The sequence below is a fragment of the Oculina patagonica genome, chromosome 1 (genome assembly GCF_052425735.1).
Source record: "Oculina patagonica isolate OP01 chromosome 1, crgOcupat, whole genome shotgun sequence".
In the NCBI taxonomy this organism is placed as follows: domain Eukaryota; kingdom Metazoa; phylum Cnidaria; class Anthozoa; order Scleractinia; family Oculinidae; genus Oculina; species Oculina patagonica.
The window spans coordinates 515,011-532,167 of NC_135758.1; the positions used below are offsets into that span (position 1 = coordinate 515,011).

At 39.2% G+C, this 17,157-nt stretch overlaps 1 protein-coding gene across 4 annotated transcripts; it reads right to left on the reverse strand.

Annotated features, from left to right (window-relative positions):
- Nucleotides 1-2,028: 2,028 nt before the first annotated feature.
- On the reverse strand, nt 2,029-17,112 carry LOC144651842 (PR domain zinc finger protein 14-like). 4 transcript variants are annotated; one of them, XR_013570375.1, is made up of 6 exons: nt 8,462-9,518; nt 7,232-7,424; nt 5,631-5,839; nt 4,163-4,424; nt 2,541-3,482; nt 2,029-2,505 (listed from the first exon to the last, which is right to left on the reverse strand). XR_013570375.1 is itself a non-coding variant. In XM_078511886.1 (5 exons), the coding sequence occupies exons 2-5, from the start codon at nt 7,410-7,412 to the stop codon at nt 3,169-3,171; spliced, it is 966 nt and encodes a 321-aa protein (XP_078368012.1). In that variant the 5' UTR covers nt 7,413-7,424; nt 16,958-17,112; the 3' UTR covers nt 2,029-3,168. The 4 variants fall into 4 exon arrangements, 3 of the variants coding, with proteins under 3 accessions (XP_078368012.1, XP_078368019.1, XP_078368004.1); XM_078511886.1 differs by lacking the exon at nt 8,462-9,518 and adding an exon at nt 16,958-17,112 and having other exon boundaries at nt 2,029-3,482; XM_078511893.1 differs by lacking the exon at nt 8,462-9,518 and adding an exon at nt 13,651-14,830 and having other exon boundaries at nt 2,029-3,482.
- Nucleotides 17,113-17,157: the final 45 nt, after the last annotated feature.

A 17,157-nucleotide genomic window follows, 5' to 3' on the forward strand; every position in this document is an offset into this window, starting at 1 on the left:
CCTGAAAAATTTCATAACGAGAAAATAGCTCTGCAGGGATCCGTCAATTGTCTCTTATTGGTTCTGCCTTGTTTTGAATTTTCGCGCACAAATAACTACACTGAGACACAACGCGGGACTCTGTAGAGCTACATGCACCATCAGTATGGAATTTCTTGGATCGATTTTTTGATTTCTGTTAAGTGAAGCGTGCGAAAATAGCTCGAAAATGTCACCAGGCTGACAGAAAGTGAAAGAAAACGGGGGGCAACCGCCTTTGGTGGTTAATCTATAACGGGTTTTGAGCTTTGGAAATCCGGGAAATTGATGGAAATCTAATGATATGATCGCCATGCGCACCTGGGCACGGGACATAGACGCACTTGAAAGAAGCTCGTCCAACTTAAGTGGCTGTAGCCTTCGGAAACGACTGATATCGAAGCTGGCTTGCAAGATATAGAGGTGGATTATTTTTGCGAGTTTTCACAGTGCAGCACAAATCGCGGGACAGTGTTATCCACAGACAATAATTAACAATAATTCACCGAAGTGGAGGTGAATAGTACCTTGTTAATAACCTCCGAGTTAAACAATAAGCGCGCGAAAAGTACTATTCACTTGTGTGGTACATACTAATAACAATTATTTGGAAGAGGTCTTTTCGTGAAGTCCAGACTAGTCAAGGGCGAGGTATATAAAAGAGTTTCAGCCAAAGCCGAGGCCATGTTAACACTTATCGAGACCGCGCTCGACAAGTGTCAAATTACCCAATAACGGCAGCCCACGGCAGGCCGGGGCAGGATCTGCATGGGTGAATGCGAGCACCAGTGACGTGAGCGCTCGAGGGGTCCAGGGGAACCCCCCCCCCCCCGGGAAATTTCGAAAATCAAGTTGCATCTGAGAGTCATTTTAACCCGCACTCTACGAAAGGCGGACCTTTGGCCCGGGTGGTGCGGAGCACCCATCCGAAAAGATTGAGAGCTCCCAACATAGAACATAGTTTTCATTTACGATGTATTATGATTTTTTATTTCAGTTTTCCCTAACCCTTACCCTTATCGGAACACTTAATAACACTTATCGAGACCTCGCTCGATACTGAAGTGTCAAAATTACCGAATAATCTGCAGCTCACGGAATTAAGATTGAGAGCACCCAAAATAGTGTAATATCATCTATGTACAATGTATCATGATATTTGTATTTCAGTAATTTTCCTGTTCTGCAGTATATTTTGAAACGGAATTATGATATGTATTATGATATTTGTATTTCAGTAATTTTCCTTTTTTGTAGAATATTCTGAAATGGAAGACTAAGGGCGCGTTTTTTTACCCACAATTCTGGAATAGAAAATGAATGGTACAGAAAGCTAAGAATAATTCGGATTGCCTACATTAAAAACGCCCAGTAGTCGAGATGATATGAGCGCTCCTGGTACGAGTAAACATTGCGTAACGAATATGGCGGCTTTGCAGAATGTTTCTGGCAGTGTTATTCACAAAGGAGAGGAAATGCATCCCTCGAATCACGGGCTATGCCGTCGGCCATCTTGGATTTTCATTTGCAACATTCTGTTCATTCTGCCCCTGGGAGCAGAATAGATGCAATGGCATTCTGTCCATTCCGAAATAGAAATGCGGAATAGCAAAAAGGCACACATTTCAAATTCTGGCCATTCAGAATTGTGAATAAAAAAGCGTGCCAAAAGTGATTCAACAGAAACTTGGTTCAAATTTAGCGGCATGTTTAATTTGATAAACAACCTCTTCGTCGATACACTCCTTTACAAAGCAAATATATCTAAATTTCCTACGTTTATAAATACTAAACGAACGTCCGTTCATATGCAAAGCAATCCGGTTTATACGAAAATATAAACAGACTAAAGTCTAATGAAAAATAAATTACACCCGATGGAAAATTTGTGATATTTGTAATCTTTGTTTTTAGTACTCATTTCCTGTGCGCCCTCAGTAGCTAATTCAACCTCGTTCCCAGGGCGCTTTTTCCTTCCCAATTCGCTTTATATCATGAAGATAAACAACAACTTTCCAAACATAGTGTAATATCATCTATGTACAATGTATTATAATATTTTTTTTACCGGATTGGTCATTTTTTGCTTCGTATTAGTTTTCTTTCGTGATAAGCAAGTGTAGTATGCTACAGACAAAAGCCCCATCAAGGATCAGGAGCCAAAACAATAGAGTCTATATTACAGCGTAATAAAAATATGCCACGTATGTAATTTTTGGGGTCATATAGTACAAAGTCTGGTTTTGTCGAATCGATGTATACGAAGGGGGGTGTTGGCGGATCCGGGGGGAATCCTGTGGTTGAAACTCCCTCCCCCTAGCGAGGAGATTGAATGATGATGTCAGACTCCCTTGGGACTCGTGCCTTTGGTATTTATAATTACATCTCTCCCCCTCCTGTCATAAAATCCTGGATCCACCCCTGTATAGGAAGTGCATATTTGAAGTGAAAGCCTCTAAAGAAATCTGATTGATTTAAGATAGGATCCTGCATGTTTACTTATTTAGTAAGAAGTATAATACCCTATTCCTGTCTTTCCTACCAGCAAGAACGAGGTGGAGCCATTAATATGTGAATTGATCCTTGTTCAAATCGATACAATCGTGTTTACCATTAAAAAATAATTATGGGATTTTGAACAATTTGGCCTAAAATGTTCAAGTTTGTTAACTAAAATCCCTCTTATCTTCCCTCATTCATAGCCTTCCTTGTACATATTCGGTATTTTATTGCCTGGTATTTTTCTACCTTAGCAAACTATCATTTCGAGGTTTCCTTCGATCTGAAGGCAATTATATACATTACAAAAAATGACTCAATTCATAGTGGCATGTTTTTGCAACCTAAATTTTCGGTGACTACTGTTCATCTTCATCATCATCTTCACTCTGATGAAGGTGAACAGTAGTCACCGAAAATTTAGGTTGCAAAAGCAGGTCGGCTTTAAAACTGTTTCATTTTATAAATGTCCTATACCGATCGCAATACTGGTTTCAGTATTTTCAGTCATATCTTAATGGCATGACAACTTCTTCTTATGTCCATTAATTTGCCAAACTACTGCTTGTTAAAAGCCCAATTCTCCAGTTTAAGAAGAACTGCTCGTCCGCGTGCGAGTTTTCACGCAATGTAACATCGATCAAGCTCCTTTTATTTCGCTCTTGTCAAAATGCAAAACGGGTCTGGCGCGTCAAGAGCTCTGTTGATCACAATGGTTCTTCGCTGGGGAACTGGGCCCAATTGTTCACAGTGATCTGTTTGACACATTTCCCGTTTCCGTCGCATGCGCACAGGCTGAGAATTGCAGAAAGGAGCGTGGTAGTATCCATGAGGCACCGAAACAAACGCTGAGTAAGAACGTTTAGCAGCTGTTGGGTGACGAGGCGGTGCTTTGGCTTTTTTCCAGCCAGTTTCTTGCTTGGTTCGTTTGACCTCAGTCGGTGCTTGTGAATGTATCGCACAATCTGTGGAAAATGTCAGACACACTGATGTTAAGAAATATTTATTTAGAAAAGCTTCAAGCCGTTATCTTCAAAACCATTTTCATCGCCTCTCCTTCTACCCCAGGACAATATTTCAATATTAATTAATTAATTATTTAATTAATTAGGATCTCGCCTCACGTGACAAGGCGTTATATAGTCTGCCTTACGAAAGGACAAGTGCCCTAGACAATTGCTGGCTTTGATAATTTCATTAATTAGTATAGTCAAACATTGGAGAGACGAGCATGACTTTCTATGTCAATCTCCGGATTGTTCTTAAGATAACCGTCGCTTCTTTCAATAGATGCATGCATGCATCCATCCAAACATTCTTATATAAAAAAAGTATTTTGCTACCAGGAGTATGGTTTTCGTTGCTTTCAGTTGAGTGTATAGGGCGATCTTTGTTTACGTTTTACGAAGTTGACAACATTTATCTCGAGGAAAATTACCTGATCTAGCGTGATAGAGCCAGGTGCCTTAAACTAAGCGTGACATAGTCACACAATCACAGACAAAACCACGCGCTTTAATTTACGTAACCAAACGTGACAGAATCACTCGTCCAAAATTACGTCATCCTTCTAGTCCTCAATTTTTTTATCCAAGAAAAGTATACAGGGATGAAACTGTACGTCCTTCAATAATCAAATACATACTTGTATCGTGAACCTGCAAGCCGATGTCGGTTATCTTCAGCGGTATTCCCATGTACTGTGGGTATGTGTCTTCGTACCAAACGAGTAGTTCTGTTCCAACAGGAATGTCACTGAAAGCTCTGTAGTAAATTTCCTTGTTGTACTGAAAAGCGAAAAGATTCTGTTCCCCTTTGTGTCGAGCGCAGCGAATAAAACGCATCCAACTGGAGGTGTTCTCATCTTTACCATCAATGAAATGTAGTAATTTCCCATTTTCATAAATCTGAGGAGAGAGAAAAACTTCAGTTATAACTACAAGTTTACGCAGGTTTAGAGACAGTTAAGTGATTTAACATATAAATGTAAAGTATGTGACCAGCAGCAAACTCGTACCCAGTCGTTACTCGTTTTTTCGCTACGCTTGAAGAGGTTGATGGGAAGGAGAGAGAAAAAAGTAATGTGCTTTTTCATCGCCCTTCCCTTTGATGCATTGCGCGCCGCTCAAAAAGCGAGAGAAGCGACTAGGAACGAGTCTGGACCAGCAGTTCAACAAGAGAGCTAACTCTGACAGCGCCCATTGTGTGAACTAAGGAAATTAAATCACAGTTCTCAAAGATTGATTCTTTCATAATCGAACAGTGTTATTATGAACGGTATCAGCAATGTTCAATTCACTTTCGATGGACACACAAGTCAACGTTTTTAGTGCAAAAAACCCCCCAATGTTAGTCCCTGAATAGCTAACGCACCAAGCTTAAATTGTGTATGCCTGTAGATTTTTTTTGCTTAATCTGAACTGCACAGGATCCTGAATTAAACAAAAAAATTAGACGCGAGTTTTCTCACCGCGTTTTAAGCCCCGGCTAAACACTAACACATTTTTATCCAACATCATTGGAAGAGCATGTTTGACCGTTTAGCCACTTCTCTCAACATTGCATGGTTTCCAATGTTGGATCTATATCAAACATTTTCATCCGACATTTTGCTTCACGAGCAAATGTTTGATCGTTTAGCCACCTCTGCAAACAAAGCGAGCCCAAGCGGAAAAAAAGTAACCAATCAGAAACCGAACCTATGTGACGTCGCGCCATAATTTCAGCGGTAACACGCACGAAGCGTTATGTGGGATCACTTTGGTAGATGTTTGATCAAACATTGTTTGCTTGTTTAGCGACTCCATGTTGTGTGCCACAAACACGATGTTGGATGAAATGTTTGATCTTTTAGCCGGGGCTTTAGCCTTGTAAAAACGTTACCAAGGGAAAAGCCATGGGAACGAGGTTGAAGTATTGCGCAAAAGAGAGTGCTGGGTATAGTCAGTCAATGACGGCAAAACATAAACGCTACCCGGTTTTCAGCAAGGCTCGCGGTAGTTTTCTCTGATTCACGTACTTTTTTCAACTTCTATCTTCTGAACATGTTTTAATTCAACATGTTTACTTGGTGTGAACAAGTTAGCATTAATTTGTGAAGGGTCCTTAGTTACCTCCCACATGAGTGACGTATCCGTCTCAGTAGTGACGTCATTGGGTTTCACCACGTCGCCTTGATAGGGCCCCATCCATGTTCCTTCAGGAATAACTTGTTTTGTGCGGATACCGTATTTAGAACCGGTGCTTGACGGGCACAGTTCGAGTTCATCTGGACAGGATTTTTTGGCAAAAGTGAGCTTTTCGCCATGTTTCTTTTCACCGGCTTTGGAAGAAGATGGCAACGAATATGGTAAGTAGAAGATAAGGACGTTAATTAAAAGTGTTGTTAGGGAAAGATGACGTAATAACCTTTCCCATTCTGGCTTTTTATATATTCAGTCGAGGGAACAAAAGCCAGTTGATGGCGACAACACTTCTCCGAGAAGGTGACTAAACCCGCGGTTTTCGTCCCAGAAGTTGCTAAGCAACATGACGTATTTGTACGCGCGATTGCTTTCGGAGTACTCGTGAGCGTTCGCAGTAGTTTTTGATTGGATGAAATAATTCGGAAATTCTTCGAGTGCTTCAACGAAGATTTGCCAAAACCGGCACTTTATATTCCCCCGACTGTATTCATTTGGATTATTCCAGAATAGAACTTTTACATCAACGTGAGTCACATTGCTAAGAGTTCGGTCATCACGGTAGCTGGAGTGTACCGAAATTACTCTTCACAGATAGAATCGAATCTGGTGGAAATTTTACTTTTTGAATTTTAAAGCAAACATGCATGCTAAAGTTCACTATAGGTTTTGAATTGAACAAGAGGCAAGCCAACCCCAAGACTGTACAAGATATAATACTGTTCAAAAGCCATTCCTTTTAGTATCCCGTAAGGTAGTACATTTATGTGGAATTGCTCAAAGAGGACACGATCCCTTGTTATAATGATCTAAAATCTAGCTAACGAGATTCAGTAAATCGCTTGATCTGGATAGGTTTTAAGTGCCAGCACGCGGTAAACCTGAGAAAACTTGGACCCGTTTACGACAATTGAATTTTCTCCCGCATCTTTTGCGCAGCAAATATATGATTGCATGCTGTTCTAAATTCATGGAAACTTTACGGTTGAATTTTAAGAATCTCTTGATGAAAATTCCGGATATCAAGGTACATGAATGTTGTCAAAAAGGGGCGATTAGAATTTGAGTTTATGTGCTAAGTAGTGACACGCCAAAATACATAAATGAATAAAATGTTTCGCTTCCTATCGCCCAACAGACCCATTTTTTCCCCAAAAAAATAAAAATCCCCGATTAGTTACCTCCCCTCTTCTGTGTTTCTAAATTTTCCGCATTTCCAAAATACATCCTAAAGTGGCTCTTAATAAGTAAACCCATTGAACGTCTTCAACACCTTTTTGAAGTCACAAGGCGCTCTCTTCATTTATCAAAACTTCAGTTGCAAGAAAGCTATGATTCACGCTGCCTTGATTCTTAGTATTTATTGCTTTTGGTTTCTGTTTGTTTGCCCGACCCTCCGACCCACATTCACGAGAGAAAAGCGATGCGAAACGAAACATTTTATTGAGAAGGCGTAACTAGTAATTGTTTGATTGTTGTGGCCCTTTCAAATTAGTACCTAGTAGTTATACCCATAATGTATACATTGTTACCTTTGCTTCCAGAGCTATCCTTCAAGTTCTCTGGCATGGGCTGATCTTGCGTTTCATTGCGTTGGTACAAGCATTTGTACAAATTGTCGTATGTGAACGAAAACGGCGCGCAGCCTGAAGACGTCCTCGACAAAGCCCCTAATTTGGCGGGAAACTGTTGCAAGCAAGGGGTAGTGCTCATGTCTCCGCTTAACTGGAAATAAGAAATACAATTAAAAGTCTATGTTGAAGGGAAATTTGGTCAGTTTCTAAAATTGAAAAGTTGTAGCACCAAGTCTTAATGTTGTTTGCATTAAAGCGCGGTCGATATGTTCTGTGAATAATACTTAAAATTAGTCTTATTGCAACAAAGACGTTTTACACGTCAATCCGCCCCCATCGTCATTCAAATTGTTAAAGACATGGTAACGTATGGAAATTTAGCAGAAGCAGTAGTGTAAATATAACACATGGCATTAAATAAAACCTCCTCTCTTAACGTTGTAACTTTTGCTACAAACTGCGATAGGATTATTAAAAAACTTTTTACAAAGTTCATCTGGAAAAGCCAATATTCAATCTAGTTAATTTATTCTTAACGTTTTTCCGGCCCAGACAAAATAAATTCCTAAATAACTTTCATAGCCTTTGGGCAATGTAAAATCGAAAACTTAAAATTCCACTTTAAATGACAAAATGTTGGAAATTTTGCCGTGTACAAGTAGGAAAAGAGCGAGAAATCGCTGGGGTAAACGCGGAAAATGATCACTGACTAAATAATACCACGAGTTTCTATCAACAGTGATGATATGTGTCCTTGTGACTCACTAATAATTGATGTCTTTGTAAAATATGTATTTTGTTGACATATTACGCAAGGATGATTCTTATATCAAAACAGTATTATGTTTGAATGTTTAAAATGGATCGATCCCTGATAGATATCAAATTTATAGGAAATTTCTGCTCCGCAATCAGATAAACAATTCCGTTTAGCACACTTTATGCCTATACGGTCTATACGCATAAACTGTTTGGTTCTACAGCGAGAGGCAATGTTCATGCCCTTTATATGACTAACAAGGCAAACAAATATACCTCAACAAGTTAAATAGAAACGTTTAACACCTTAATAAGGAAGTGTTTTGAAGCAATATGATGGCTGTGAAGGGAAACAATTTAGTGCATCAAAATTCGTGACTTAAATTTTAAATTTGTTCCACTGCCGCGTTCAAGTTTTGACTCACTCACCCCGGCGTATCCCTCTGTAAAACTTGGCGTTCAGTTCAGAGAATGGTGCCGTACAAACTGCCACAGCCTCTTGAATTAGTGTTTTTCGTACGCTGTATTCAAGTTCAGTTCTGGACGCTGCATATGTTCGCGTCGTTTCACTCCAAACAAAATGATTACTGCAGCAGTCATACTTGGCTAATTCCCTTTATTGTTAACGTATTTGATAAAGTCATGCATTGCAAATTTAACATGTTGAGCGTACAATATGCTTTCTGTTGTTATAGCAAAATTTAACTTTTCGCAGTGAGGGTGCTTAAATATGACGTAACATGCATAAATATTATTTAGACACTTAAATTTAAGGCAATTTTCAACAAGTTTTTTCAATACAGGCCCAAAAAAGGCTGCCTCGCCATTGAAACATTAAAAAAAGATGAATGATTTTGAATGACGCAGGCTGCCTCGTACCCTCAGGGTCTTGTCCTAACGGAAGGACGCTGTTGACAGGAGGAACAATGGAATAACAAGTGTCCTTTCACGGTTGCATGGTGATCTGTTGTGGTTGATAAAACGCGGATTATTTAATTGGAATCGTTCCCACGCAGATGTAAGTTCTGCTAAGAATTTAGATGTAGCAATGCTTCGTTGTCAGTGAAAGTTAAACACGAAGAAAATTTCCATTTTCCAAACGATGTGTATACAGAATTAATTACACCTGAATTAAAGCTCAAGAGGCGAATTTAACCTCGATAGATACTTGCATCCACTCCCAGGCCAATGGATTTGTGATAAATTAGTCAATATTGCTCCAAATATTGAAGAATATGTATTAAGTTCTGGCTACACTCCAATTTAAGCACTGAATTGAAACAAGCTGAAGCCTTCTTGTTCAATTATCAATAATACATGCATGGCCATGCTATAAAGACCATGTATTGGTTTTGATGATATCAATCGATCCACAGCTTGTTATTTACCTGCTAAAAGTCCAACCGATAAACTTTTTTGTTTCGAGAAAAATATTTTAAAACAAAGGATCGATTGAGAATATTACTTATACAACTAGACTACTTATACTAGCCTAAAATGCCATTTGTCACCCGCGTTCAGCTTAACCTATACTGTACTTACACTGTACTTACAATTATTTTCATCGAATGCAAACTAACTCGGGCAGTTATCTCTTCATTTATGAACATGGTGTTTAACTCGACAAAATAAATTTCTTTGGAATATGTATGGGAAAAGACATTTTGACCAAAATCAAACAAGCACCTAGTCATCTGTATGGCTGGATAAAATGAAACAGTTTTTAGTGAGTTTTGGAGGGTTTAAACGTGCAGTACTCTGCAGTATTCTTATGTGCACTTAAACTAGTCTGTAAGCCGTATAATAAGCCCAACCATTTTTCAGTGAAACGCAGAATTCCTGCCGATAACCCTCTCCGGCCGAAATTAAGGCCCTGGCAATGGGGGACACATTGTTGTTTGCCCGCGCACGCATCTTTTGTCGCGGACACAAAATGAGTGTTGGAGACACAAAATATGATTCTGACTTTTTTAAAGGAACATGTGTCCTCGTTTATTGGTGACAAAAATAAAGCGGGATTTTACCAATGCAAGTTCTGCTCTTGTTTCAATCAATATAATCATTAAAACTACAAAATGCAGATCCTCTTGTAGTAGTATTTTTAAGTTGTGCTCTGTATCATAAATGCTCAAGGCAAAGTGTATGTTATAAACAAGCCCGAATACACATATTTATAAGTACAATTTTTGTGTGAACGTTGCAAGAATGTCGCATAACATTTTCAAACTCCCCTTGCCCGAATGTTTATGGTATTCATGATTTTGTTTAAAAAAAATATTGAAGAAAGTGATAAAACAGCCAGCAATAATTTGACGAAGCTTCACCTTATTACAATAAGGCTGTCATAGAAAAAAGGAAAAAGTAAAACTTCAAACAGGAATTAACTAAGCCCTTGCATGAAATTTATTCGTGCAAACGGCCTTAAAATGCCACAAAATACCAATAAATCAACTTATTTTGTTACAGCATAAAAAAGAGGACTCAAAGTGTGCAGATAAAAACTCCTGAGTTTCCTATAAATGCTACCGGTTATGAAACTACGTTAATTAATTCCTATTTACTTTATTTCTTTTTTCTTTTTTCTATGACAACGTTATTGCAATTAGGTGTCTACAGATAAAATGAGATTAATGATTGATCTGTTTTTGCCTGCACGGCAGTCAAGTAATTAATTTACTTGAAATATATCAGTCTTATTAACCTTACGCGAGAGCCGTTCATTCGGAATATCGGCCCTATAGGTCTTTACAGATACGGGTCGAGTTCGTTCCCGAGCAAGCTTGATAAAAGACATTTATTATTACCTGACTTAACAATAAAACGTAGGATAAGCAATCGTCTTTGTGTAATAAAACATACAACTCCACTCCGTAGAGAACTGATATTTGTTATTTCTACTCGAAACGAGCTATTTAACGGTTTTCTGTAGTCCCTTGTTCATTTTAACCGCACGAGAGCGACAAACGCGGTTCAATAACTCAGGATTTCAGGAAATTAAAGAAAAACTTTTGATAATAAATCTCCTTTTGGACATTTAGTGTGAAGCATTACTAAGTCATTTGCATTTTGTCTCGGCCTACGGGCACTGACGCCATAAATACTGCAAAACTCGTAAAATATACCTTCGATACTACGCACTAAAATGTATAAAAAGACTTTTCTGTTACTTATTGATATTGAAAAGTTATTGAAAAATATAAGCCTTTGGCGTCAGTAAAAAAAATAGGGCCCCAATGGGTCCATGTGTTTTGCTGCTAGAGCAAAGTCTTAGGGAACATGTTGATGAAAGACAAGTGAGTCGAGATTGAAATCCAACGTCTTTTATTGTCTGTCACTTGTGTGCAGGTTAATAATTGCACTATATTGTAGTCACTTTGTGTTAATTCAATCCTGATAATTTTACTGATCAATGTTATGTTGAAATCAAAGACAGCAAACATAATTTAATTACTAGTAAGTTAACGTAATGTCTGACATGATTGTCTCTTTGATAAAAAACAGTAACTCTTAACATTATAAAAAAATCTCAATGAACTCTATTGACCTTATAAGAACTCAATGTGATATATTTATTAGTGACAAGACAGTGGTTCTTTAACCACTTTCACCCAAATTAAACACTGGAACAACTAACTCTTAACAAACTTGTTGTGTCACCCTGAGTTAAATATGCAAAATTCAGAAATTATAAATAATCGCACGCGCACCGGCGTACAACAACAGAAAGACGGCGTTGAACGTAACGCAAAGTTCATTTTGAAAGCGAAAGTTTACAAATAATTATTATCATTCGTCAGTCATCCCTTCACGCATGAACACTCGTCGAATTTCAGTGTCTTCACAACAAGATCGGAAGATCGATAAGGACCAATTTTTGATTCTGCGAAAGTTCGTTTTCTTAAAGTTTTAGAAATTTGTGAAGTTGGAGGATTCACTGAGGACTGCGTAGCCGAAGATGCAGTGGCTCGCTGGACATCAAATTCTATTTTTCACGGCGTTTAATTAATCTTCACAAAATAAACATGTGGCGCCGGCGCGTCTGGCAGTCAAAAATTCATTTTTCAAAAAACTTTCCCTTTCCAGCTATTTTAGCGGGGCTTATACTATAGTACCTACCTGTCAGTCGTAGAAAAGCTGAAATTTAAGGATGAACTGTTTATTAAATGAAGACCGTATTATTTTTTAATAACTAGTAAACAAACTGCAGGGGCACCCAACGGAATATTTCGTTAAAAATATCTGTTCGGAAGACGATTTGAGATCTAGAATTTTCGGAACATTCATTGTAAATTTTTTTGCTTGCCTGCCTTTCCTAGGATTTTCGAATATCTAAAAAAAGGTATAATTGTTCATTTTTAACGGATCTTTACTCTAAAAAGGTCACCTAGAATTTTCGGGAGCCCTTCTCTGGCTGGAATCTTTTCGAAAAGGTAAGTTTTGATCCCTATAACTTTCGGATCACTAGACTTTCAGCTAGGAAATCCGAACAGATAAAAACTTTTTAGGGGATAAAAATATGCCTATATCTACCGTTTAAATACTAAAATACGTTGAACGGTGCTATCTTTAAGTGGTTTTGAACTATATTCTCGATGGGTGCCCCTGAAACTGGTCGCCACGCATTTAAACACGAACTGACGAATGTTGCATCTGATGCAGTGAATCTGGTGAATGAGAACTTCCTTTAATATTTCTTTGTTTTCGACGGTGTGCACCACTGAATAAGTTTCTTTCCCATTGTGATGTTACTAGTATTAATTCGTTTCTAGCTGTCTTTTATATAGCTCGAATACAGCTACAATTAGCGGTGCAGCCTACCAGCATGGTATATTCCTTTCCAGCTGTCTTTGCGTGACAAGTTACACGTTCATACATTTTATTTTAAAATATGAAGTTCAGAGTTAATACAGTACTAGTATGCTGTAGACAGTGTAGACAAGGTGAGGGTAAGTTTATTTTCAAAGCGAAAGTTTACAAACTGTGCACTAACCGGTCCTTTGGAGAAAATATTTATGACCTTCGGCGAGGTTCCAAGTCTTCGCTCTTTTCGTAAATGATGAAAACTGCAGAATAATTTTCTCATAAAACTGGAGTGGTCGCGCCACAGTTTGTTTTCTTTCCCAATGCGATATACTTTTAAATCGGTTTTCTGTTTTCCAACGTGTCCAACGTGGTTTGCGTTCGAATACTTTGGCCCGTAACTTCGAATGCGATCAGCGCTACGGTTCATTGGTTTCGATTTTGTTTGTTCATGGATTTGATTGACATCGGTAGTTCAGATTTCTCCTCTGTTACGGCACTTACACCTTACGGCACTTACACCTTACGGCACAAACTTCAGCTCTCAATGTGTTTTGCTTGCAGCCATTGCGGCTGCAGCAAAACACAAAAAGCGTGGGCCTTGTTCCGATTTATGATCAGTTGAGTACGTGACGTCAGAGTTTTATACGTCAGTTCTCTTTCTATTGATGACGGATTGCGTAAAACGGCGAAACTGTTGTCAGGAAGGTCATCCAAATTTTTTTTATTCCAATTTGTTTTCACAATAACGAGCTAAAAGGGCCGAGCGATCGTGTGGAGATTGGTGTTTAAAAAACGGGATGAGATAATGTACTTACCGTTTCAAATCTTTCCTGCTAAAGCTACAAAACCTTCAAGCCGCATATTTCTTAAATAGATATCTGTTGATTTAACTTGTTTTCACTGAAGATACTCTATCGATCGGTGGATACTTGTGGAGAAGCTACGTACGATCTTGTGGCTAGCCTAAAGTACTTGGGTTAGAAGGGTGGACTTAAACCATTTGTGGTAGTGAATTTTGACTGTCCTTATACGGTTTAGTTAGTTTAACTTTTGTCGTCGGATGCCCGTGACTAGGGACTGAATCGAAGGTTCACATGTGTGGTCGTGCAGGAGCCCATGGGCTCATGGGGCGTGTTAGCACGTGTTAGGCTTCTCTCTTAGCCAGTGGGGGAGGGGTGGGGAAAGGGATTTGTAGCCTGCTCGAGTCTTCTATAGGTTGTCTGAAGGCATATCTTTTGGTAAATCGAGACAGACACTCAAGGCTGCTTGCCCTGAAGCACAGTCTGGCAACTTAAAAACCGTGCGTGTGTTCTGTGGGCCTTGGCAGTTGATGGTTCCTGTCCCGATTTGGCAAAAGGTGCCTCTTAAAAGTTTTCGAACGGGTGGTCTGAGGATCTCGACCAAAGATAAAAGTTTCCCCGACATGAATCCGCTGTCAATACTGCTTTCCGAATTTCTCTAAGCCCTATGCTACTTCCTTTTAAAGGGTAAAACATTTTGGCTTTCAGAGTTTTAATTCCGGAGCTTATATCACGGACGGTGTATCCAGAAAAAGTTTGCCAATGTTTTCATGTTTGTCGATCGTAATCCATCGAAATTTCCCTTAGTGTTAGTCATCTTTTAGTGCCATTCACTTTCAGAAAAATAACATTTGGGGGTTAAGTTAATTGTACAAAAGAAAGGTGACTTAAAATTTCGTGACATAACAACTTTAACATTGTGACTTATTCAGTGTCAATGTGCTTCCGGCGGAAGTTTAGTGGTTTGTGCGGGAGTGGACCAACTGATTCTCCAAAGTGGGAGAGTTCTTATCCCTTTATGCAAGACATGATGGTTTAAAGTGCCACACCTGCGCGTCCGGTCACGATTAACTTTTCTGGCAAAGTTTTCCTGTGACCCTCAGCTTAATCGTGTTCACATCACATGCGCGGTGACGTCTCAGGAAGTAACTCTCTTTCGCGGCAGTTGTGATTCATCAGCGCTGGCGCTTAATCGAGCTACGTCACGAATCGTGCATCCTGAAAAGTTAAACCTAACTTTTTCAAGTTTGTCTTGATGTGAAATCCGTATCAATTGACTTGCAATGTTAACCCAGGTGCCTCACCAGTCTGTTAGTCAAAATCCTTGAATAGCAGCATTTAGAAAAGAGGAAACAATCTTATTTTGTTTGTGAATATATGCATATCTCCAGCGTGTGTATGAATTCGAAGTCACAACATCGCACTGGCAAGTCTTAAAATCACAATTCCAAGGTCCGTTTGCCAATCAGAGTGCGAATAATCTGCGATTCTATATGTATTAACTAGACTGGTTGGAAATAACAATGACCCTTCGGCTTGCATGTCTGGCTGAATGGAATTTACCTAAACTTTGCAGTTATTCACTGATTTTCCATCCAAAACACACATCCAGCCATAAACAAAAACACAGAACCCGACCAAAACAAGACCATTCAGTACTTTTAACGTTTTGAAGATTTAAATTTTTCACCCTTTGCAGTGAAGGTTAAACGTACTCTTAACAGGTAAATAATCAAGTCGCTGATGTAATAAAGACTAGGCTAACATGCTACAAACCCAATTCATAACTCCCAGATTCCTGACGTTCTTCTTGGGATTTTCACAGCCGCTGAAGATCTCAAACCCTTAGCTCCGAGTTGGTGCTGAGACATAAATAATTACCCAAACATTCTAATTTTAAATCTTCCTCTATAATCTTAACTTTCTCCTATTTATAAAGGTCACTAATCCGCCCCTTGTCCATTCCTTTTTTGCAACAAACATCCGGCTAGAGTGATGAAAAAAGGAACTGAAAAGTTACTGGGACTTTTCACTACAAACCTATGCACGAAGCACTGAGTCAACTCGCTTGCAAAACTCTTGGAGATATTTGCGGAAAACCACTATGTTTCCATCAAAGCATCCGGGGGGGGGGGGGTTACACTCCATAGTAGACGGGGATACGGGGATGCTTCGCCCGAAAGGGATACCTTTTTGAGGCGGTAGGTATATAAAAGGCCAAGAAGAGGGATTTCACGAGTTGGAGTATAAGGGGGACAGTATAGGAAAGGGTAGGGGGAAATGCTATTGTACTAGTTATTTAAAATATCTCTACGTCCCGTTTAACAGACGCACCTTACCGGGCTGATTCACTGATTCATCTAAGTCAGGAGCCAATTCCTCCGATCCTTTGTGTAAATATTTTGAAGAGGTTAACTATGTGAAAACTTTAGAAAAAAAATGCAGTTTTTCTACTGTAAGTATGAGAAACGGAATATCGTTTTCTGTGAAAGGTATATGGAAGGGTTCTGTCAAAAATTGTATATAAAAGGGTAACGGTTTGGACTCGGGAAGGGGCCTCTCCTTGTGGGGTTTTGTTAAGTAACCCCCTCCTCCCCCGTACTTTTTACGTGTCACAAAAAAACCCAAATCTAGGATTTGATTATAAAAGTCAAGTCTCGGTCGGTCCCGGGTTTATTTATAGCGCAGAAGAAGGAGATTTGCAAGCTGTGAGCACGCGACTAGGAATACGACGTGCTACAGGAACTAGGAAGGCAGCAGCGCTTAGAGAGCTGATTTCCGCCTCCTTTCAGCTATTTCTCAGGAAATCCTTGCGCCTTGTGCATACTTGATGCCAAATCTAAGAAGAAAGGGTATTTATCTGAAACGCACCGCATGGGAAGGTGCATGTTTCTCAGTGCGAACATGACCTCAGTTTTGCCTCACAAAAGATGTTGTCCAAATACCAGTAAAAATGTTTGCCTCATAATCCCACGTATATCCGTTAATTTGTATTGTTTTAGTTGAAAACTGTGACAGGTCACTTCAACCAGGCGAAGAACGTAGTGAATGATTGTGTAAATATTGATACGGGACTCTTATCAGCGGAAACTGAGCTAAGTTTTATCGCTTCAGTCTGAACCCACCGAAGGACCGTGGAATTCTTATCTTCACAAAAATGATATCGTAAAATCTAATTAAGAATGCGACAGTTGAATAATGGTTGTCTGAGGTTATCAATTTCAAATCATTTCAAATTTTTTTGATTGGTACTGCCGTCATACCCCACACGCCTGCACGCAAACTCCACTCATGACGAAAACAACATTGTATATTTCCTTACCTTATCACTCCACGTCCCTGAACCAGTGTTATCATTTAAATGGTGTTCTATGACTTTTTGTAGACTTGTTTTTCTCGCCACATGTTATTTTTATTCGGCCTGGTGAGACGCATACGGTATTTTATGTCACAGACATATCAGACTCGCATATCAGCCGTGCGATACGAGATTTGGCAAGGTCCCAAGAATTGAAAGCTGTC